The sequence below is a fragment of the Seriola aureovittata genome, chromosome 13, assembly GCF_021018895.1.
Source record: "Seriola aureovittata isolate HTS-2021-v1 ecotype China chromosome 13, ASM2101889v1, whole genome shotgun sequence".
Lineage (NCBI taxonomy): Eukaryota > Metazoa > Chordata > Actinopteri > Carangiformes > Carangidae > Seriola > Seriola aureovittata.
In genome coordinates this window covers 17,285,209-17,308,039 of record NC_079376.1, presented here as the reverse complement: position 1 = coordinate 17,308,039, position 22,831 = coordinate 17,285,209, and the positions used below count along the sequence as shown (strand labels likewise).

General features: G+C 41.9%; 2 protein-coding genes across 4 annotated transcripts in view; both read left to right on the top strand.

Moving 5' to 3' along the window:
* arhgef10 (Rho guanine nucleotide exchange factor (GEF) 10) overlaps positions 1–15,597 on the top strand; it is a 49,457-nt gene extending 33,860 nt beyond the window's left edge. For all 3 annotated transcript variants that reach the window (XM_056393031.1, XM_056393032.1, XM_056393029.1), the window contains 7 exons: positions 217–443; positions 1,052–1,209; positions 4,520–4,662; positions 6,597–6,771; positions 13,531–13,653; positions 14,161–14,686; positions 14,775–15,597. In XM_056393031.1, the coding sequence (XP_056249006.1) occupies positions 217–443; positions 1,052–1,209; positions 4,520–4,662; positions 6,597–6,771; positions 13,531–13,653; positions 14,161–14,666 (1,332 nt within the window). In that variant the 3' untranslated portion in view covers positions 14,667–14,686; positions 14,775–15,597. The remainder of the gene's footprint in view (positions 1–216; positions 444–1,051; positions 1,210–4,519; positions 4,663–6,596; positions 6,772–13,530; positions 13,654–14,160; positions 14,687–14,774) is intronic.
* Positions 15,598–16,988: 1,391 nt separating this feature from the next.
* On the top strand, positions 16,989–22,460 carry LOC130179899 (kelch repeat and BTB domain-containing protein 11). The gene is made up of 2 exons (XM_056393033.1): positions 16,989–18,054; positions 18,720–22,460. The coding sequence occupies exon 2, from the start codon at positions 18,811–18,813 to the stop codon at positions 20,716–20,718; it is 1,908 nt and encodes a 635-aa protein (XP_056249008.1). The 5' UTR covers positions 16,989–18,054; positions 18,720–18,810; the 3' UTR covers positions 20,719–22,460.
* The last annotated feature ends 371 nt before the right edge of the window (positions 22,461–22,831 follow it).

The window sequence follows — 22,831 nt, the reverse complement described above, 5'->3', positions numbered from 1 at the left end:
TAATTAAACTCTGCTCTGTGGAGGAACTTTTGTGTTTTCTCATGAATTATATTGAGAGTACTTCAGCTGTATTTGCTTAGTACTGTTTGCTTTCTTTTCACACACACTCAGCTTTCCGGACTGGTTATATCATGGAAAGATGTTCAGTCAGAACTGCACTGTATCAATGGTTTAAATCATTCCCAAAATAGTAAGATTTTCTTTATTTTTGTCCAGGTTGCAAGTTGCACTAATCAGATGGGCCAGATAGCCATTGTGGCCATGCAGAATTCCAGCCCTAAGGTGACTGAGTGTTTCAATGTGGAATCCCGTATCCTCTGCATGGCGTATGTCCCAGCTGAGCAACCCCAGGAAAATGGCGAGAAGGTTCCCGAAAACAACCACGTCCCCCCAGCAAAGGCCAGTGATACTCCCAGTGTCTGCCTGGGCATGGAGGAGGGCAGGTACAGACGGTTACACACAGTGCACTCACAAACGTGTGTCTGCAGTATCCATACACATTTTTGCTAAACACATTGTGCTTTACCACATAATATAATAAGTTACCTTTTAATAATAGACACCACTTTTAAACATGCGCAGTTTAAAGACTAAGTGTCAACTTTTTGTCAGTGTTCAAAGAGTCAAGGGTGTCTTTCTAAACTTCTCATTTGGCTCCAAAGTTTATCAGTAGTAGTATCAGTAGTAGTGGCCAGCTGCACTAAATCAAAGGGCCATAATGCAATGCTGCATTTCATAGTATCAATGCTGTGTCCATCTGTATGTGCTGCATGCACCAAGACAGTGTATTCTGTTACTAAAAAGTCTTATAATCATAGGAAGTCTTTGAATGAACTCAAATTACAAAAAGGAAATTCATTCCTCTGCTGAGAAGACATCATATGTTTCACTTGTTTCAGCAACAAAATAGGTTTAATTAAGTTTAACATCATGTTTGTCAAGCGTCAAATGCTGCATGCTATTAAGACAACACTGTAAAATGTCTCACAAACACCAAAGTAATCACTGGAGTCAATAATTTAGAACTAATTTTATTTCCTGCCCTGTTCAGCATCATTGTGTATAAGAGCAGCCAACGAACCAAGAAAGTCCGTCTGCAGCATTTCTTCACACCAGACAAGTCCACTGTCACCAGCCTGGTCTATAAGAAGCACTGTCTGTACGCCGGCCTGGTCAGCGGCTCTGTGGCCATCTACTCCAGATCACAAGGTGTGTGTGTGTGTGTGTGTGTGTGTGTGTGTGTGTGTGTGTGTGTGTGTGTGTGTGTGTGTGAGAGGAGGGGGTGGACTTGTGAATGTGTGTATCTCTTCTGTTATAGTCTCAGAATTCTGCCGTTTGTTGATTCTCTTAAATAGCTATAATTTGGGCAATTACGGGGTTAGATCACAGTTATCGTGCAAAACAGAAAAGCATTCATTGAGTTAATTAGATTTTTTTTGAGAGTGTAGGCCGACATTGTTGACTTGTTTAGTCTGCACTAGCCTTGAATTTTGTAACTTTAACCATAATGGGCCATGCACATGAATAAGAGTGTTGTGGCTGCCTTAATGACTTTGTTTTTGGTTTTATCAACTTTTGACACACTTCTGCTGATATTACTTTACCATAAGTAACACATCTGGTGCCTTTTTCCAACGATAGGCAGAAAATGGAATGTCTTAAAATGCTGAAGCGATTGTTGCTGAATTGACACAGCTTAAGCAAGAGATGTTGTTGTTTTGTGGTCCATTGCTTCAACTGCCTTTTTTTTTTTTTTTTTTGTTTATCTCTGAGTCACAGTGTTGCCCTTGGTGTGTAACTCAGAGGTTCATTGTGAAACTCAAGGTCAGGGGTCTCCTCTGCTCTGTGTTGAGGTTCTGTTTCCATTCGCTTCGTTGTCTGGGAGAAGCCAATCTGTTAGTGGTGACCTATTTACTGTCTTCCCTCCCAGACGAGCACAAACGCAGCACAGAGGAAAGGATCTGAGCTGCTCTCTTCCCACAGCCTCTCTTATTAGCTTTCATGGCGTTGCAAACAGAGGGTCTCCGAGCCTCTTCCTCAGTCTGTTTCTCTCTGTCTTTGTCTGATTTTTCTCTGTCACGTTGTATGGGTAAAAATAATTTCATATTTTTGAACATGAGGAAGCAGAATCCCTGTAATTCTTGGCTGTCAAATATAAGTATTGGTGTCACTATCATGTGATGCTGCCATTGCTAGAGGCATGTTTTATTAACCTTAGTCACACATATTCATTCCTCTCCATGCCCTCATATGACTCGAATTAGATTTCCAACCTCTCTGAGAAAGAGAGAGAGAAAGAACTTGAATATTTCCTTGATCAGTTTCTAGCTTTGTTGTTTTTCCTATGTTGGTCTGTAAGGCTTGTGTGTGCAAGCGCGAGAGACCGAAACCGAGACAGAAAGAATATGGGTGATGGCCTGAGGACAGAAAAACAGGAGGAAAACTGTTCTCGCTCCTCCCTCAGTCAAGCTACAGTTTGTCTGGAAGAAACATGCAGTATATATGCGTTTTTCTCCACACACCAGTAATTAGACAGGGGCACATTCTTTGTGAGTGCTGGTCTTTGGTGTAACTGAATGTTCCAGCAGTAGGTACTTTTCACCATTCATCACCACTAGAGTGTCAAACTAATTCTTAGTAGGAAATCCTGGCCATAAAGTCTGATTTGTATGATTTCCACCCTTCAACAGCTCTGTCACTGGGACATGATGCTTGATGCTAAAATGATGACTCATCCTGCACAGTTTGGTAGGGAAACTCTACCCTGCATGCCTGTTGTAATGCTGCTCAAGTACTTTGTCACAGTGACTGACTCTGCCTGTACTCCATTTGCATTTAAAGCGGACCGGCGGTTTACATAGCAGAGAAGAAAGCCAGCAGAACTAGGGGGAATGATCAGCTTATATCATTTGACGCTACACTGTCATCTGATCAAAGTGGACCCTAACAGCGAGCAGTGAGGAGACATCAAAAACACTCTGAACAGACCACAATGTGGCTCTGTCTTTAAAGCCTTGAGTGCTGAGTAATCCTGCATAGAAATGTTACTCCGTTGTTGATGCAGTGTGTCTGAAGCTGGACAGTCAGCCTCATTCTGCCATGCTTGCTATTTCCTCCGTGAGAGATGGAGAAAGAAGGAGGCAATGATTCGGCAAAGGTCACACGTCATAGATAGGCAGTCAGACCATAAACTCTATTCTGCCGTTCTGCATCATGCCTCCACTTTTTCCTGTTGTTGTTTGTTTGTTGCAGTGTCGTCAAAATAAGAAAATTAATGGGCTTGTTTAATGGGCTTTCACTGCCTGGTTCATGTGCTACTGTTTATGCACATACACACACACACTGGGATGAGAGGTCTGTTGCTGCTGACACTGACATGAAGGAATGCTACAGTTTGAGAAGTGAGAGATGTGGGCAGACTCACTACAGTAGAGACCACTTACATAAGACTCCAAGTTGGCATTCCTGTTATTTTTTTCCCTTTCCTTCCCTTTTTTATTTTCTCTTTTATTTTCGTCATGTGCATTCACCTACACAGTATGATTATTACAATAATATACACAGAGGACTGCTGGAATGCTAATCCCACTTAGCTCCTTTATTGGGAGATTACCTCTACTTCCCCAGTCATTACTGTACCTCTGAAAGAACATCTCTCCCTGCGTGGCACCTCTCCCTTCAATAGCCGCCTTTGTGCCTTCTCTTAAACAAACACTATTGGTGAGGCCTCATTCACTTCCTGGCCTAGATTAGCTAAGGGAATGTGGTATCTGCAGGAAATGAACTTCGTATTCCACACAGGGCCCTTCTAGCTCAAAGTAAGTATCAGGAACATGCATCAGTAAAAGTGTCATTTTTTTTTTTTTTTTCTGTATTTCAAATATAGCACTTTTTTCTGTCCAACAAACTTACATATCCTCTCCTTTTATGACAATATTGATTGAAATCTAAACCGGCGGATATAATGGTTGCAGAAATGTAATGTGTTGATATTTATAAAGACGCTGCATGTGATGTTTCATTTCAGCAGAGCTGGCACAGTAGGTGCCCAGGCACATGTATAACAGAGTGTGTAGGAGGTGCGTGTGGGATCGAGCTCAGCTCTGACTAAAGCCTCACAGCCCATCTATATTCATAGTGAAGGCTGTGGAAACCATCAATGGCCACTCCACCAGCATTAGAAGAGTTATAAATGCAGATGATCTTTACAGATGGCATTTATAAAGACCAAGTGACTGCTAGAGTGACTTCAATGAACCAACCAACTATTACATGAATTAATTGCTAGGGGTTCACACTGCAACAGAGAATGCAATAATACTAACAGAAGAGATGTACTGTGCTGCTTGGTTCGTTGTCACTTATATTTCGTCATATGTATTTTTACTGCAACTTATTCCAGATCATTACTGAATATATATTTACTCAGTGTTTGCATACAAAGTGCGTTTTTTCAGAGGGTATTTTATCATTGTTTTATTTGAGTACTGAGCTGCCAACATTGTATTTGTTCTGACAGATGGTTTGTGGAACTGTGACAAGCCCAAGGTGCTGAAACTGGGAGTCCTCCCAGTCAAGGCCATGCTGGCAGTGGAGGAACACCTGTGGGCTTCATCAGGTGGACAGGTCTTCATCATCAGCACCCACACACATTCTGTGGAGGTATAAAACCTAGCTCTGATACTGTTATAACTGTTATTACATACCATGTCTACATTATAAACAGAGCTGTGTCTGTGTGCGTGCGCGTGTGCATGCGTGTGCTGTAAATAACCGTCGCTACATGTCTTTTTATCTGTGTATCTGTCCCAGTCTGCCTGTGTAAATCATGCAGGAAACAAGCACTAGTGAAAAAGATGATTAGCATGTTAATCATCGTCCTATCTGTTCAAGTCTGTGGGAACATCTGTGTCTCTTTAGAGAATGGAGGAGAAGAAAAAGCACAAACATAGTTTGGAAAAGCTGTTTTGTTTACTTGAACGTATGAGTATTTGAGGACTGCTTCCAGAGTATATGCAATTCAGTAAAGAGAGGGAGATGTGAGAAGTGAAACATCACAAGGAAAGTGAGGGGAAACAGTCAAGGCTTCTGTGAAAAGTATCTTGAGTGTGGATACGCATGTTTATTTGAATATTTCGCTAGAAGGTGCACATGTGAAATATGGTCACTAAAGGTATAAAGGATATCTAGTAGATGAGGGAGCCTCATTTCTCTTCCCAGTGTTCCTTTTTCCATATCCTGGAATATGGATGGTATTCCCTGTGTGTGTGTCTGACCTGGTTTAAGGAATGGAAGCACCTGCCATGGCTCTAGGAATAGTAACGTTCCTCTAACATGCACTCACTCATAATCTGTTTAGCCTCATTAAGCTCATTATGTCGGACCACCTGCCTGTCTCGCTCTCTTTTCCTCACTGAAGACTTACAGTTAGTCCTCAGTGTTGACTGAAAGTCAGGCGGATGAGACAGACTGAGCCAGAGAGGAAAGCATGGTGAAACGGGTACAAAGAAACTGGATACTTCGATAAGAACTTAATCATTTTAATCAAAGGTAGATCAAATATAAATTACAAGGTTTACACTTATCAAAAAGAAAAGATATTACCTTTATTTTTCTTGCTTCTTCATTGCCACATTTTATCAGCACACTGTACTGCGACACTTGTGAATGAACTCTCCTTAGCCAAATATAACTCCACCTACACGTCAAGCAATGTGTGGTGAGATTATGTAACTCGTGGAGATGGAAAAAGCCTAGTAATTGGTTTCCCATGCACCAAATGCAAACTTGCACTCTGCATATATTTGAAACTATTCTAATTTAAACTACTGGATGAAGGGAAAACCTAGAGTTAAGAAAAGTTTATGAAATTGATTTGATATGAGATTTATTGAATACTAGTACTACCCTCCTTGTGCTTCTTGTTTTGACTACAACTGACAGTCTTATTATCTTCAGAAATATTGACATCACCTCTGAATAAACATCTTTGGTGCAAGTTGCCCGAAAAAAACCTAATTGTATCATATTCTATGTTGCCCATTGTGGAAATGTGATTCTTCATTTTCGATCGTAAAGCATAATCACAGGGTCCTAGACATAACAGCCACTAACAATGCGTGAGCTGCTGCAGTCTAAACAGACTGAGACAGATTTTCTGTGGGTTGATTGGTCTCTTAGGTTTTTCAAATATTTCTCTAGTTTGTAGTCACACACAGCCAACATGGGACAGCCAAACATTCTCCCTGTAGCCTCTGGAACATTTAGACTGAGCTTAAAACGTTACTAATATAATAGTATTGTGTGCTGTTGGTGCAAAAACTCGTTGTATTCTCTTGCAAAGGGACATTTTCTGTCAGATTTTGCACATTCTTGCAACTGATTTGAAAACGTGTTTAAGCTAATGCAAATGCTAATGAGAATGACATAACTTATAACGGAGATCCTGTAGGTTCTACATACTGTTCTATGCACCAGTAGGTATTAAAAATATTCTGATGTCTTCAGTCATAAAATTCTGAAATGAAATTCTGTATTGTGAATGTGCAGTATGTGATGCTTAAGTCCTGTCACCCTGCCCTGTCTTCCCCTTGCAGAGGCAGCTGGAGGCCCACCAGGAAGAGGGCATGGTGGTGTCCCACATGGTGGTGGCCGGTGTCGGAATCTGGATCGCCTTCAGCTCTGGTTCCACACTCCGCCTTTTCCACACAGAGACCCTGGAGCACCTGCAGGACATTAACATTGCTACACCTGTCCACAATACACTGCCTGGTAAGCATCATTTTCATTTTGAGACAGACAAATTACCAGTCCGATTTGATATCTGATTTAAATGCTCAAATAAAAGAATTGTAAGTGAATATTATGTAAAATTATTTAATTTACATTTCTTTCATGGTTAGAAATATTCACCACCAAAGACAGACTACAGTTAACCTACATCCCTTTTTTTTTTTTTACTGTTCTTATTTTGGCCTCTGCATCCGATCCCCAACATTTTATTTTCACATTTTCAACAAATAAAATCTGGTTAGGATTCCATAATTCCATCTCAAAAGTCACCAAAACGACAGGTTTAAAATGTTAAATAACAAAACACATGCACAGTAGGTATCAAAGAAAGAAAATATAGGTATAACACCCATTGCCTGCAGGTGGTGCTAATTTAACAATTCCAGTAGCTGTTAATTTTTTGCCTGTAGGAGGCAGCATTGGCATGGCAACATCTTCCTGTTTAAACTGCTGATGCTATTACTTTGATTGTCTGTTATGATTCATTCCACACAGTGACTTATTTGAAAACATAGAGGTTTTCTCACCTTGTAGAAGTCCTTGGTCTGCATACAACCTTGTGGTTTAAGACTCAGTAATATTGATTCTGTGGTCTTAACCACCTTCATCAATTCACCCACCGCCATCACTCTCAATTCTCTTTGCCTTCCGTTGAGTGTCCGTCAGTAATGTGATCTGTATGCTTCATGGAGACTTAAACCTTTTTGTGAGTTTCAAACTGTCTGACAATGAACAGCAAAGCATGGTCGTTCTCTCTTTTGATATCCGATCTTGTGATCATCTAGTCAACTACAGTTATTCAAATACAACCCTATTTGCGTGGTTGGTGTTGCAGGTCCCATGACTTCATGTTTTCAAAGTGCTGTCTTACTTGGTTCCTGTCAGTAATTAGCTGACATCAGTGTAGGTGCTCATCCAGGCAGCTCTTGTTATGGCAGGTCTGTCACGCTCTCGTCCTCTTTCAAAGGCTCCCTTATTCTAAACACTTGATTTGGACCCTCTCATTTTGCCTCTATTCATAGTGTTGAAAAAAAAAACCTCCTCAAGTAATTTTAACTCTTTCTAAAGAGCACTTTCTAAAGGGAAAATCCAGCCCTAAGTTGAACATAAATAAATAACGGTACATCTGTTTTAATAACTGACAAAACATAGACAGAATTATGACATCAGATTGATATATTATATATATATAGACATATTCGCAGCTGAGCTACTAGTGGAGTTCAGCATAAAATAACATTCCTCAGCCGCATGAAACATCAGAGACCAAGAGTTTGTTTTGAGTACATAACTACACAAAGAAATGAATCACTTCAGAAGTATAAATAAACACCTTTTCCACTAACAAGTAACCTCAATTGATCAAAATGTAATGATGGCAAGCTTTTTTTTAATGTAATTTGGGTTAACTTAAATATCTCTTGGTGTAGGAGTTCCTTAGGGTTGTTTTTCCCTTCTGCAGATCTAGTGTAGCATTACCAGTGAGTGCAGTAATGCTGCTTTGAAAGGCACTTTACTTACTTCATCCCACCATAGTGGCTCACCCTTGATCCCTGATTGTGTAATGCACCGCAGATGTAAACCTGTCATTAACAGGTTGTAACATCTGCAGAACAGTGTCAGGCGGAGGCAAGCCAAATGAGCCATAGCTCACAGACCATTTGAATCCAGATGAGTTTTATTCCGGAGGGTAAATATTTGTTTTAGAGGAAGAATTCACACAGTACATGCCAAAAATCAAGGTCATGTATTGTATCACACAACAATACTGCTTTCAGTTCCTGCACATGTCCTTTAGCTTTGAGGCTGGTTTTGTTACTGTGGCAATAGATCATACTGTATTTAGTGGGATGTGAAACCGGGACAGTTTCCTGATATGTTGCCATGTGTGTTTAAGCCAAACCTTGTCGCTGAGGATGTTCGGATCAAATCAAATGACTGTTATTGTGTCAGCCGTCCTTGGGTGAAGTCATCAGAGCACCCTGTAGCTTTGGATCTTGTAATCTGTCGTGTTACATCAGCTTGACCCAAAAACAAACAGCCTAAAATGATGACTGTATTTTTTTGTTTGTTTGGTTATTGAGAGGAGATTGCTTCTGTTGTTATGAAGTCTGGATTTGTGCAATCCAATCACTCCTGCTTTCAGTCTCTTTTTCCTCCATGCTGAGTAATGCAGACAGCTGCGGTCTGGCATGCATTTCCTGAAGTATTCTTTCTGATGTTGTCTTGAAGTTTCATATAAATTATTTTTGGCAGTCCACTCCTTTCCTTCCTCTTTAAACTGGAATATACAATATTTTGATACTTCAATGAGGTTTTGATCTGAGTTCTGTTTTGTGTTGTGATTTAATCTGTATGGGTGTTGTGGTCTTCAGTTAATGACCAACCTGTAGTTGTTCTGTGCTATCTCATCTTCAGCATCATTAGCAGTGCTGCGATTAGCCTGGCATGTGTGCACATTTAGTCTTCAGAAGGATTTCTCTATTGTTGCCATAAGGTAGTAATAACATCAGGAGTATTTAGCTACAAAATGCCATGAGGGGATGTGTGAAAGTTGTGTAAAATCTGCTAAAGCATAGTAGCTCTTTTCATCTGGCTCTTCTCCCACTTAAAGCAACATTTATTCATCAGTGTAATCAGGTTTTCAGAGATGGTTTAAATGTCACTTAGGTGCCGGAGCAGCTATGAAGACAAACTCCACTGCTGTGAAGGGGTTAAAAACAAACTATAACAAAGAACCATTCACTCGCAGCTTTTTGTATCCATGGCTACAAGTTATTCACTGTGCCACAATGTTTAACAGCATTTCTGCATTGTCACGCTTTGGAGTGTAGAGAAAACAGATTTATGAACAGTACTGGCTGCTCTGAATTTACAATCCTTTAAGTTTCTTTAAGGAAATTTCTAATTGCAAGCAAAAATGTAAGCAATAACCAACTGCTTGGAGTATCTGGAGTGTCTTGATATTGTGGAAGAATCTCTCTCTGATGCCCAGTGTTTAGAGTTAAGTGGAAGGCCTCTTTGTCAGACAGATGTGAATGATAAAAACAGCCTTCTTTGGGACCTCAGTGCCCATATTGACTAATAGGATCCATGCAGCCGCAGAGGAAGCTGGTTCTGGGGCAGAGCACCACACATGAAAGCTTTCATCCTCCGGGCCTCGCCATTAACAGCTCACTTCCGCTGATAACTGTACTGGGTCCCTGGACTGTCAGTCAGCATGGAAATCAAACATTTTTTTATCCAGTTTGAACCACCAACAAGGTTGTGATTTGCAAATTTTAAATACAGTTGCATTAAATCCACCTGTCTGCTACTCTGCTTTCCATGTGTTTTGAGCTGTAGTTTTCCATAGTGTTCCACAGTGGCATTTATTGCTGCTGGCCGCTGCTGGGGAACAGAATGAGACCAAAAAATGTGCTGTTTCTGCACAAACTGATGTAATTGGAATTGCCAGCCAAACTGTTTGGACAGGAGGGACCAACTGTAATCGATGAGTGAGAGGCAAAGAGTGACAGGTCTTTCATCCACAGTTCTTTGCTCCATTAATTCTTATTTACTGAGACACAAGCCAGAAATAATATCAGTAAATGGGAAGAAAATAACAGGAAGTCCATATTATTATAAAGGACGATTACATTACAGACCCTAATGCAATCTTGGCTTGTCTGCAGAACACAATCAGGCTCAGGATTGACCCAGTGAACAATATCACCACAAGAGAGGCGAACATGGGGCGTTTTCTTCAGTGTGAATGCCTCTGTGAATGGTACAGTGTTAAATGCAGGTGGTGCTCTAGGTGGAGTTATCCTTCTCATGTTCAAGCATGTTGGAACAATTCTGCTAACTCCCTTCTTTGGAGAGAGGAGTTGCTTTTCCAAGCACTAAACACACAGTGGGTTAATATGCTGTAATAGCCATCATTACCACTGTAACTCATAGCTGGTGCTTATTAAAGAATCCTATGCAGTTCATATTGTAGAGTAATTTAGTGGTATCAGTAGCTGATTGGATGATAATTCCTGCAGTTAAAACAGACTACTTTTTCTTTATATTCCCAGAACTGAACTGTGGATCTTCTGATTGGACTTTGGATTTATTTTATTCTATATTCATCCTGTGGGACGAGGGTGGGCCCACTGAATCTCTTTTCCTAAAGTAAAGTAGGATAAAGAATCTACATCAGGCCAAGAACAGAAGCTGTAAAACAGTCCTACAATACTCACTTTAAAGGGAAAGTAGAGGCAAATCAATGTGTAAACTGTAAATAAATTTAAAATGTAATAAAAGAGGGAATATCTTAAAAAGTTCTTAATAAGCACTTCAAAAGGCAGTGGGCCTCCATCAAAGCAAACTGTACTGTGATGATGTCTCAGAGGACAGTGGCTGACTGCCTGGCTGCTGTGTCTGCCTTTGTCTGCTGCTCTGTGACCTAAATAGGCAGCCATGCATGGTCTAATGGCAGACAAACATCAGGGGGGGTCAGTAAATAACACCTCCAGCTTTTCTTTGTTTGTAGGCCACAGTTGTTGCACACCTCCCGACATGAATAACACACTTATTCCTGAATGAACATCCACTCCCTCAGCGACCCAAGCACTGACCCAAGCACTGACTCAACAGGGTAGGAACGGATAACATGCTGTAGCTGCACTGTGAAGTAGCTCCAGTCAAAACTTGTCTGAAATTTGATGTCTTCTTGGAAAAAGCTTATGGTATTTAGTATTTAGCTTTTTTTTAAACAGCGTGGTCCGCCACTTTGATCCAGACTGAAATATTTCTACAGCTACTGGATAGATTTCTATGAAATTGTATACAAGCATTCATGACCTTTGGCCTGACTCCCCTATGAGGATCACATTTTGTTTTTCAGTCGTGTCTTGAAAACTATTTGCTGGATTCCCAAGAAATTTGGTACAGACATTCTTTTTCCCCCCTCACAATTTGCTATATTCACTTTGATCCTCTGCTCATATAATCAATAAATGTTAGCATGCTAACATGATACACTAACTGGTGAGCACAGTAAATATTATGCCAGTAAAACATCTGCATTTTAACATCATCAATGTGAGCTTGTTGACATGCTAGTGTATGTGTGTATTTAGCTCAAAGCATACCTAAGCACAGAGCCGCGAGCGAGCAAATACAGCACCCTAAACTTTGCTCACTCGATGATGCAACTGATAAAATTTGTGTTTTTATCATTGAGTGAACAAAATTTAAATCTGTTGAGATAAAATGTGAATTTAGGCCCTAGAACACTTCCATTATCTTTACAGTGGGAGTAATATAGAATGAGGGTATGACTTCCAGGTATAGAGACTGAAACCATGATAATTCACATTGTGCTGATCTGACTTATTTCTACACCGATTGAATGGCTGATACAGCGTATTATTGTAATGTTTGGGATTTGCTCCTCCCTCCTGCTGGTGGTTGTCAGGACTAAGTGCAGATCAAAGTGGTGCTCTAGTATAGGATCAGGGCCAGAGCTGGGCCATGTTGATGCTCACTTTGGGTTTATTTTAGTTCACCCTCTGGGTGGGGAACTCCAAATATTATGAAAGGAGGAAGTTGAGCAAGGTCCCCGACCAGCAGTCTGTGTGTTTCTGCTCACCCTGGGCCCTCATTAGAAGCACATGTGGGCAAGACGCAGAGCCGTGTCTTCCACTGTACCTGCCTGCCTATCTGGCAGGATTCCTGGAAGTGTGGCAGTATGTCGTGTGTGTGCCCCATGCAAGGGGTCAGCTCTAGTGAGGGGGGTCAGGCAGAGAGACTGGCAGTAATTTTTCCTAAAGCCCAAGAGGATTACTTTGAGGGAGGAAATTCAAGTCAAGCTGTTAGAGCAGTAATGACTCATGACAGTCTCGCCTCCCACATAGCAGGACTGAAAGGACATTTTTCGCCAAACCCCAGATTCTTATTACAATCATAAAAAATGATGATAAAAATGTCTGACTAGATACCATTTCTTACATAGCTTATTCCTGACATAGCTCCCGTGAGGGGATGGTCTGACACGAGAGCCAAATTGCACATAATAAGTCACCTAACACAGACTGTCAGCAAGCACGACTTTATTGCCATCCTTGCTGAAAGGTGCTGTTAACTTAACAATAGCAGCTTTTACAGTCCAAAGTGGCATCACAATGATTTCTCTGACCAGGAAGGAAAATAAAAGGTCAGATCAGATTGTTCTTTTGTAGCTGCCACAAGCTTTCTCAATAGAGGCAGAGCTCCCTGTTTAATTACAGCATGCTGTTACATAACACTTTTGTGTTTGTTTGTTTGACTCACAGCGGACCATAATGGTGCATTTTTCTGTGTTCAGACACTTGAAAAGAGCAGCTTTTATTCAGGCTCCTCTTTACGTTCCCCCGGAGACAAATAACCGTTGAACATCATCGCTGCAGAAATGCCCCTACTCACTAAAACAGATACAACCCGCCCTCCCTCCCACGCACCACACTGTATTCAAGCCCAGTGAAGTGGACCATTAACGATGCACTTTTCTGATTTTCCAGGAGACACAAGTGTGCACGGTGCATCTATGTGAGGTCCAACTGTTCACGCCTGACACTTTAAATCACCCAGGGTTGGAGGATATCTCTGCAAAGAATCATTCTCTGACTGTTTCACATTATATTTTAACAAAATTGTCAACAGATTTACTTAATAAAGAGACTTGATCTGTGTAAGATTAAACCCGTGTTCTGCTTTTGTTTTTATCCAAAGGGAACCAAAGAGTGTCAGTGAGCAGTCTGCTGGTCTGTCATGGTCTGCTTCTGGTAGGGACCAACCTGGGGGTGACTGTGGCTCTCTCTGTCCCCAGACTGCAGGGGATCCCCAAGGTCACAGGTAACACTGATACATCACTGTATCACATTTTCAAACGTACTTACATATAGGGCTCCAAACTAATCATTATTTTAATTAACAATTTCCCTCAGCATGACAGAAATTGTCTGCTATGTCTTGCCCACAGGTGTTCAAACAGAGGAAACTAGCAAATCCTCACATTTTAGAATGAAAATCAGGAAATATTTGGCATTTTTAGTTGACAAAAGCATAAACAATAAATTTTTCTCTGTTGATCATCAATTAGATTCATTATAAAATTCCATGTAATGCTGACCTTTAGAGGAGACCCATCCTTGACTGCTTTACTCTTCCTCTTTACTAAGAAGGTTAATAGATAATTAATCTAATGATGATTCTTAGTGAGACTGAATTATATTATATGGTTATTTGCAGAAAAAAGAGGCAAATCAGACATTAGATAAAGTTGCAGGTTATTAGTTTCACTTCTCAGACATCAGTGTGTGAAACAAACCGGATGAATACTTATTTCGCTGTACTTGTCAGGTCGGGGCATGGTGTCCTTACACGCTCACTGCGGACCAGTCAAGTTCCTCACTGTGGCTGCTGCAGTGTGTAACCGGCCCTCTGGCCTGCCCTCCTCCACCCCTCCCACCTCGGTCCAGCCAACAGACACAGAGGATGTGGAGAGCACCCAGCTGCCCTCAGATTCAGCCCTGACTCCTCCTCAGGGACGAGGCGTGTGGTTGGGGGAGGCAGGCTGCACCACCATGGCTCTCCAGGACAACGTGTCCTCATCATCCTGCGGCTCACTAGCTCCATCCCAGGGCTCCTTGGAGCACGGGCCGGAGGACGGGGCTCTTTATGACATGCTCCATGACCCGGCCCACCACCAGAGGGGCCGCCGCTCAAGCAAGGTGGATGTCAGCTCTCTGCTGGTGGTGTCCGGAGGTTTGGGTCACCGCAGGGTGAACAAAAAGACCAAACAGTCTCGCCATGAGGACACCACTTCCACTATCATGATCTGGCAGATTCCCCTACTTAACATGTGACTTTAAAAACACCTTGATAGGTTAGTAAAATAGCATTTTACCAGTTACAAGTACAAAATTTTATTACATACCTGTGAGATTTAACCTTTTTTTCTGTCTTTCTTTCAGGTTAAAACAGAAGTGCTACACACAATTCACACAAGGAGATCTGGTGTTACACTTCACAGAATATTTGAGATGAATCAAAAACAACTAAATGTGTTATTTAAACCAGAACTGCATCAAGCATTATTTCCACAATGTTTCTAATGATGTCTCCTACCATAAAAGAACGAAGGGTCGATAAAACCACTCAATCGTGATGCTTGATGGTGCAAACACCAGCCTACAGACCAGTCAAAGGATATACTGTACTTGTTAAGGATGTATTCAGTCGGAAACAATGAAAGGTCTTTAATTTCACCATCTGACAAAGTTGATGGTTGTTCTGTAACATGGTTAATACATTTCATTACTCTCCAGTGTTTGTGCCATACCAGTGGACTGTATAGGACTGCAGTATTTAAATCAGTGTTGAAAAGAAACAAAATTGTCTTGCTTGAAAGGCGTGTAAGGTAACGACTGGGCTTTGAAACTGTTACATAAACGTTTCTTGTAAGATTAGGATTAGGTTTTTGCCGGACTTTAGATCATCTGTCAAGGCCAGAGTTGTAAATATGAAGTATGACAACTCAGGATTACATGTGTTGGAGTTTAGGGGTCAGAGTTTCTATGGAATCAGATCATTTTGCTATTGGACCAGCTTGTGCAGTGCTCCAACTATTCTGTTAAGAGAGCAAAGGGATAAAAAATTTCAATGACTGAATTAGTTTGAGAAGGCTTGAGGAGAATCCCTGGCTGGCCAGGTTTCTATTCATAAAGGGAAGAAAGAGTTGTTATCACCACAAGAGGTTTTTTTTTTTTTTTTTTTTTCCCTAATGCATCTTTGTTTCTCACATAACGATATTTAAAAGAAAAAAGACAAAAAGCTTTATACATTTGTCACATTTTGTCTGTACGTCTGTTATATATTTTAACAAATCCATAAACATTGTTTTATTGAGCAAACTTGTGTATTTCATGCATGCATTTCTGTGAGCTTTAGTGAGCATGTTTATCCAGAATACGTCAACCACGTGGCAGCTTTTCTGCAGTTTGGGAAAGTTCAAAGCCAAACAAAATAATGAGAAGGTGCTGATTTTTATCATATTCAAAACAAGTGGCAGTATTGAGACATAAAAGAAGGAGGAAACGGTGTCAGTGTGCCTATTTTTCTTGACTCTAAAGTAACCTTGTACTTCTGTTCCACTCAAACTGTGTGCAGCCATCAGTACATGCAGGGACTAGCAATGTGCCTGAGGGGCCGCAGGAACTGAGCCTGATACAGCTCTTCCTGGATTTCACTGCTCATTTCTCCCACTGCCGAACAGAGAGGGTCAAGACATTTTCTCTCTTATAACGCCCACGTCCACTGTTGCGCAACCATGTTTCACTATATTGTCAGTTCTAACAAAAATAGATGAGATGACTCCAAGTTGGAGTTTTTCACATGCTCCAATCCGCAGCACCCTAGGATGATCCTAAATATTATCTGATCTGATTTTTTTTTTTTTTTTGCTAGTATCTACCTGAGATAATCTTTAACTTCTGTAACTAAATACTGACTTGTATTTATTAACTAGGAGTAGAAGATGGCTTCGCCTCAGTCTCAGTCTCAGTAAGTAACCCAGTTATCAGTTTGTTTGGCTGGGTGTTGCCATTTCTCGCATATCAAGAGAACTCTGTGACTGGAAATCTTTTGTTTTCCCTCTGACCCTGAGGTTTCCATGGAGATACGCATTTTGTGTGTGTGTGTGTATCAGTCCTCAGCGAGTCTTTGTTCTCAGAAAATCTGGCATTAAAACCTCCCAGCTGAATGCTGTCTAATCTCACAGGGCTGATAGTTGTGTGATGCCCTCGCAGTGGCTGCCCTCTATTTTTGTATTTGAAGACCGGTTGTTAAGACGCGCAGTCTCCGCAGAGGGAAGGTTACAGACCCTGGATAAAAACGCCGGCTACTGCAGCTGCTGCCCTTTTGAGGATATGCCTTTTGAGTGTACATGTCTCACATGCTTCTTGTGTCACTGGAGTGACACGCGTGCCCATGACATTTCCACTTCTAAGGTTACTTTTCCATACAAATCACATGATTACTTTTACTACACAGACATACAGTACATTATGCTTCACCCTGATTGTTTCGGACTGTATCTCCCATTGAACTCAGATTGATCAGACAGTTTTTGATCACTACAAGAAGGAAAGTGTGTCTCACATTCATAGAGCATTGCTAAGTTTTGTGTCAAACTTGCCTCAAGTACACACATGCAATTTATTTCAAGGAAAGGTTCAGTCAGCTCTACAGACATTGTGATAAACTCTCATGCACAAACAGGTGGTGTGTACTAATGGACCATTTATTGATTTTTACTACTTAAGCGTTACTGCAATACAAAATACATATGAAGGCGATGGAGTGTCATTCATTTAATTTTATTATAATATACACTAGTAGTAAGGTAATATTCCAATAGGCATTGGATTTTATACGGGTTATTTAAATGAAGGGTCACACATTTCTTTTATGATAAAATAAAAGGTTTCTGGTTGGGATTGCTATATGCTATAGACTATATGTGTGTACAGGCATAAGAGGAGGGAGGGATTTCCCATATATCCCATTCCATGTCCCCCCCTAACCCCCACCCCCTACTCTCCACCCATCCATTGTGGTACCCAGGATAGGGATGATGCGTAAAGGAATGTCGCATCTCTTGGATGCGTCCAGCGCGAGGACAACAGATGGAGCCTCGTGCTGTTGAGAGTAGGGTTAATACCAACTGAATGGGGCGTGGTTTAGATCAATAATAACCGCCTCACTGTAGTCATCTGTTGAAAAAAAAAAAGAAGAAGAAGAAAAGAACAAAAACCAGTGTCCTGACAGCTGAGAGCTAGTATCTCTGCTGTCCACGCTGGACAGCTCTAGTTTCCTGGAGGAAAGGAAGCTGGATGTGCGCAGCAGCTCTCCTCAGCTTCCACCGGAGGAAATTACTTGGCGACGGCTGATCTGAAGGAGGTGGTGCGACCTGAAATGACTGTTTGATCGTCCCCCTGCCGCGCCTCCAGCACGGAGCCCGGGGAGATTTCATCGCAGGAGCGGATGAAAGCAACAGTCCAAGAGACTCGCTGGAGCAAAGGTGAACGGAAGGTATAAACAAGCTGGAAATTGTCGGTGAAGTAAAGTCATCCAGGGGAGCACAGTCTGGCTGCTTCATCAGGATTGCGACTGCCTTACGTAACTGAGCTTTGTGGAGGGACTGGCAGGGAAACTGCTGGTGCCGAGTTGTTGAATCACAGCGAGGAAACGCAGGTAGGTCACATTAAACTGCTAATAGAGAGAAATCCTTCTGTGTAGATTCTAATGTGGCTGAGATTACAGTCAAACACCTCCTTTTCCTTTATGACTCGACTGAATCAACTGTTTTCTCATTGTTTGATCGATAAGGTCGGGGAATGCGTTATACATCAGTTTTCGGTATATAATTACAACCGCCCTTTGCCCGTGATATTAGAGATTAATTCCCCCCCCCATCAGCGCGACACCATGTGCGCATGCGTATGGAATATCTCCAGATTATCACAAATAACGGACAGGCAGGGTGATGGTTGCAGTAGGTCTTGCAGTTTTACAGCCTCAAGAAGCTGCATGTTGGCAATACTTAGATTTCAAGGGTCAGACAAAGATGCACTTAAAACGTTGCGCTGCTTCAATGTTGTGCATGAAATGCGCTCTATAAATAAAGTAAAGTAATGTATTGACTGAAATAATGGCACGTACAGGAATGTATTTCACATCATAGTTGGCAATGGCAGAACAAAGTAATATTTTCCTTTAAATTTCACGGTTTCCATGCTGTTTTTAACCAGAGAAATGGCGCCCCTTAGAGAATAAAGAAGTCTTTGCAGCCTCAAGAGTCATTTCTCCCACCTCTGTTTAGTCTTGGTTAAATTCTCTCCTTGTTTTCCCCCCTGTAGGTGAAGAGAGAGGAGCACAGTCACAAGTTTTTCTATCCACTCAGCATGATCGGTGAAGACGCCGTCTCCCATCACCAGTGAGCACATCAGCATGAATGAGGGTCGCAGGCAGTGCGGAGGGACCATCACTGTGGAGGCTGATGTCATCCTCCACGCTGTGAACCCTGACCTTGTCACACCTCCCGACAAAGACGGGAATTTATGTCCAGGTTATGTTAAGGGATTCCTGCAGGATGACAAGGATTTCAGCCCTCCTCCAGTGTTTGAGAAACAATACCTGTTGGATGGAAGACTGATGGAGAATAATCATATCGATCATCAGAAAGGTAACGGCTCGTACATCTCAAGAGCTGATCAGTTCCACCTCTCCAATGATAAGGGCGCGCTAGATCTCCCTCTTCATACTGACTCCACTGTTTCCAATCACATCGCTGGCATGCAACAAAATTGTACAAGCAGTGAAATCCACAACGGCGCCAGAGCTAAAGTGTCTTACGGTGCAGATTCCTCTGTATGCTTGTCTAGCCAAGCCAAACAGGAAACTGATCGGCCAATCTTAAAATCGAACCTCAGCCAGGAGGCTGAAAACCCACAGGCTAAAAAAGAGCCTGATTTAGTCATCGAAGTGGGCGGGCAGACGATCAGCGCTCACAAGTCTGTCCTGGCAGAGAAGAGCGACTACTTCAAAGCACGGCTGTCACGAGATATCCTGAAAGTGAAGGGAGTGAGCTACAAGACTTTGTCTACACTGATAGACTATGTTTACACTTCCCAGATGAATGTTGGCAAGGACAACGTTGTGGACGTCATCACGGGCGCTAAAATCCTTCAGATCCCCTGTGCTGTCCAGGCGGCCATGGACTCCATGTCTGAACAAATCCGTGCAGAGAACTGCTACGAGATTCTGACCATCGCCAAAAAGCAGCGACTGAGCGAACTGAAGGAGACGGCCTACGGCTTCATGAGTGACAATTTCCTCCAGATCCTCAAAGACCCCGCTGTGTACGGCCGTCTGACTGGGTCTGAGAGGGATCTGATCCTGAAGAAGAGAATGGAGGGGAGGAAGACTCTGATGGTCGCAGAGATAAATGATGTGTTCGATCGAGTTGGGAGCCGGCCGCCAAGCCGCTGTGGCAGCCGACCGCAGAGCCCCTTGTCGGTGGGGTCTTTAGAGGAGAACCATATGATTTACCACTTTAACGAAACAGCAAATGACTGGAGACCTCTGACTGCGATGCCTGAGGACATAAACACTAAAGGGTGTGGGATCTGCACCATGTATAATTACCTGTTTGTGGCAGGGGGAATAAAGGGCTACGGGGACAAGGGCAAGGTTTCCGACAAAGTCTTCTGTTACAACCCCATAACCAACCGCTGGGCTGAGGTCAGACCACTGAACCAGGCTCGTGCCCAGCTAAAGCTTGTGTCTATGGATGGCTACTTGTACGCCATTGGAGGGGAGTGTTTGTTTACAGTGGAAAAATATGACCCTCGCATGGACCGCTGGACCACGGTGGCCCCCTTGCCCAAGGGAGCCTTCGCGGTGGCCCACGAAGCCACCACCTGCAGTGGAGAACTTTATGTTTCAGGCGGCTCCCTCTTCTACCGCCTTCTTAAGTACGACCCCAAGAGGGACGAGTGGCAGGAGTGCCCCTACAACAACAGCAGGAAGAAGTCCACCGACATGGTGGCTTTCAAAAGCTTCATCTACCGCTTTGACGTCAACCGTGAGCAGGGCATTAACGTTTTCAAATACAACACCATAGTGAAAATGTGGCATGATTGCGCTTCACAGAGGCTTGGAAGTCATTTACCCTTCAGGTGTGCTGTTATCGAGAACTGCATCTACTGTGTGAACAAAGCCCAGACTCTCCAGTTTGTAGTGGAGGAGGAGAATGCCTACTTTGTTGAAGAGACGCTCAGGGCGCCTCTGGAGGCCAAAGGCGTTCTTTTCCCTTTTGTTCTCACTTTGCCTGAAAAGCCCGAGAAAGTTACATAGTGTGTGTGTGCACGTGTGTGTGTGTGTGTGTGTGTGTGTGTGTGTGTGTGTGTGTGTGTGTGAGAGAGATCCAGAATAACACACTCCATGGGTCATAGCAAAACTGGAATAAGCAAACCTTATATACACTCTTCAATGTCAGCTTTCTATCTCAGTGTCTCATTGCCTGCTTGCAATGGAATGTGTGTATTTGCATGGCAATTTAATGCGTCTACAGGGTTAAGCCTTAAAAATAAAACTTTTTCTTTAGTGTTGAATGAATGCAACCATACTTGTAACTGACTATAGATGATGACATGATGAAAGTGACTGTGGATCATTTTGTGTATTTCCTGTGTTCAGTTTCGTTTTGGTGCAATTTTGTAGTTAGAATAGAAATTATTTAGAACATATTAACTAGTTTACTGGTGACTTTGGTAACAAAAACAAGTGTTTTCTTGAAAATTGTAGAAAAAAACCCGTATGGAAGCAGTTATAGTGCGCTTTATGAACGATGCAACACAGGTTCTATGCAAATGAAACAGAATATACAGGTGGGTCTGCTGTAATGCTGTGCTATTTAGTAGAAACTATGAAATGAGTAGGAGTACAATATTTCTCAAACCCTGACCTGCATCGCCTTCGATTAATCCTGTGAAATATTGTCACATTATGATCAGTAAAAAAAAAAAAGAAACTACTGAATCCGCTTTTAAGCCACATAAATATTCATCCTGGCTAAGCAGTTATGGAACTCATAGTACCTAATCGTAATTCAGGGGACCTTATCAGTCAATGCAACTCTGCATTTCCACACTACAATACATGAACTACATTTATTTTTAGATTCAGAATATGCTATTTTGCTTATAGTGCCTACTCACGGTTGTAACAGGTCCTACATTTAGTACATTTGCCAAAGATGCATAATAATTCTGTCAGGCTATAATAAATCTATCAAACTTACATATAGTGTATTTTCACATCTTTTGTGGATTAAGTTCTTAATGAAAAGCATTCTTTAGACGTCACCCCAGTCGAGTCAAAAAGTAAAGCAGTAGTTTTTGTAGGAGGAAGGGCATCGTGTTTGCTGCTAACAGGTGTTTTCTGGAAGGTTTAACCCAGTCCCGCAGATTACACAGAGAAGCTGCTTTAATCTCACCTTCCCTGTCTGTGTTTCAGAGTAACAGCCTGCTCACCTGTTACCAGGTTACTTCCCTGGTGAGGGCCCATCCCTTTAAAGTCAAACATCAACTGAGACCACTGTGCTTCATTTCAGGTCATGGCCCTCACTGCTTCAACGAAGAAGTTTTATGACACTAATTAACCATGTTCTTCTTGCATCAGTGCACATTAGTACCAATTCTGCTCTAAATTTCCTTCTTTTAGACATTTCACAGTACTTGTTTGCAGCTGCAATAACACAGCGGGAGTTTTGTATGGAAGCTAATGCTGATTTATTCTTGGAACAAATTGCTTTTGATAATATTTGTAGAAGTGTCTCCATGCAAGTCAATGTGACTCAGACAAAATGGATGTGGTTTTGATATTTTGGCTGGCTGGCTGGCATCTGTATTTTTGTGAATTCTTTTATGTAAGGACTTGGTAGTTTTGGATCTGCTGCTGTGATGGACAGTAAAGTAATGCAACGCTAAAGGCTTCCTGTTCATGGCATATGGAGTGGGCTAACAAATAAGCTGTTGGATAATGTTTATCGGTCAGAATTAAGTGCTTCAAATAAAATATTTTGTGTCTGAAAATGATCTGGTTTTCTGAATATGTGTGGAGCATGATGGTGACGTGCTGCTTCGTTTTGGCAGGTCTGTCACGCATGGAACTGACCTGCCATCTAGTGGGCACTGACTATAACAGCACAAAGTAATACTGCTGCACAAACATTAGCTCTTGGCCAACAAAGCATGTAAGAACTAATGTGACTGTTTTCCTTGCCAATGAATGTACAGTAATTGTAATATTCAGAGTATAACATGAAGGGAAATTCCATGTCAGTAGGCTGCGTGAGTTTACACCATTGTGAACATCATTATAGTAAATCCAGCTTTTGATCATTGTGTTATTTCATTTGTCACATTCTTCTCGTTGCTGCCTGTGAAATATTTTTGAAAGGGAGATC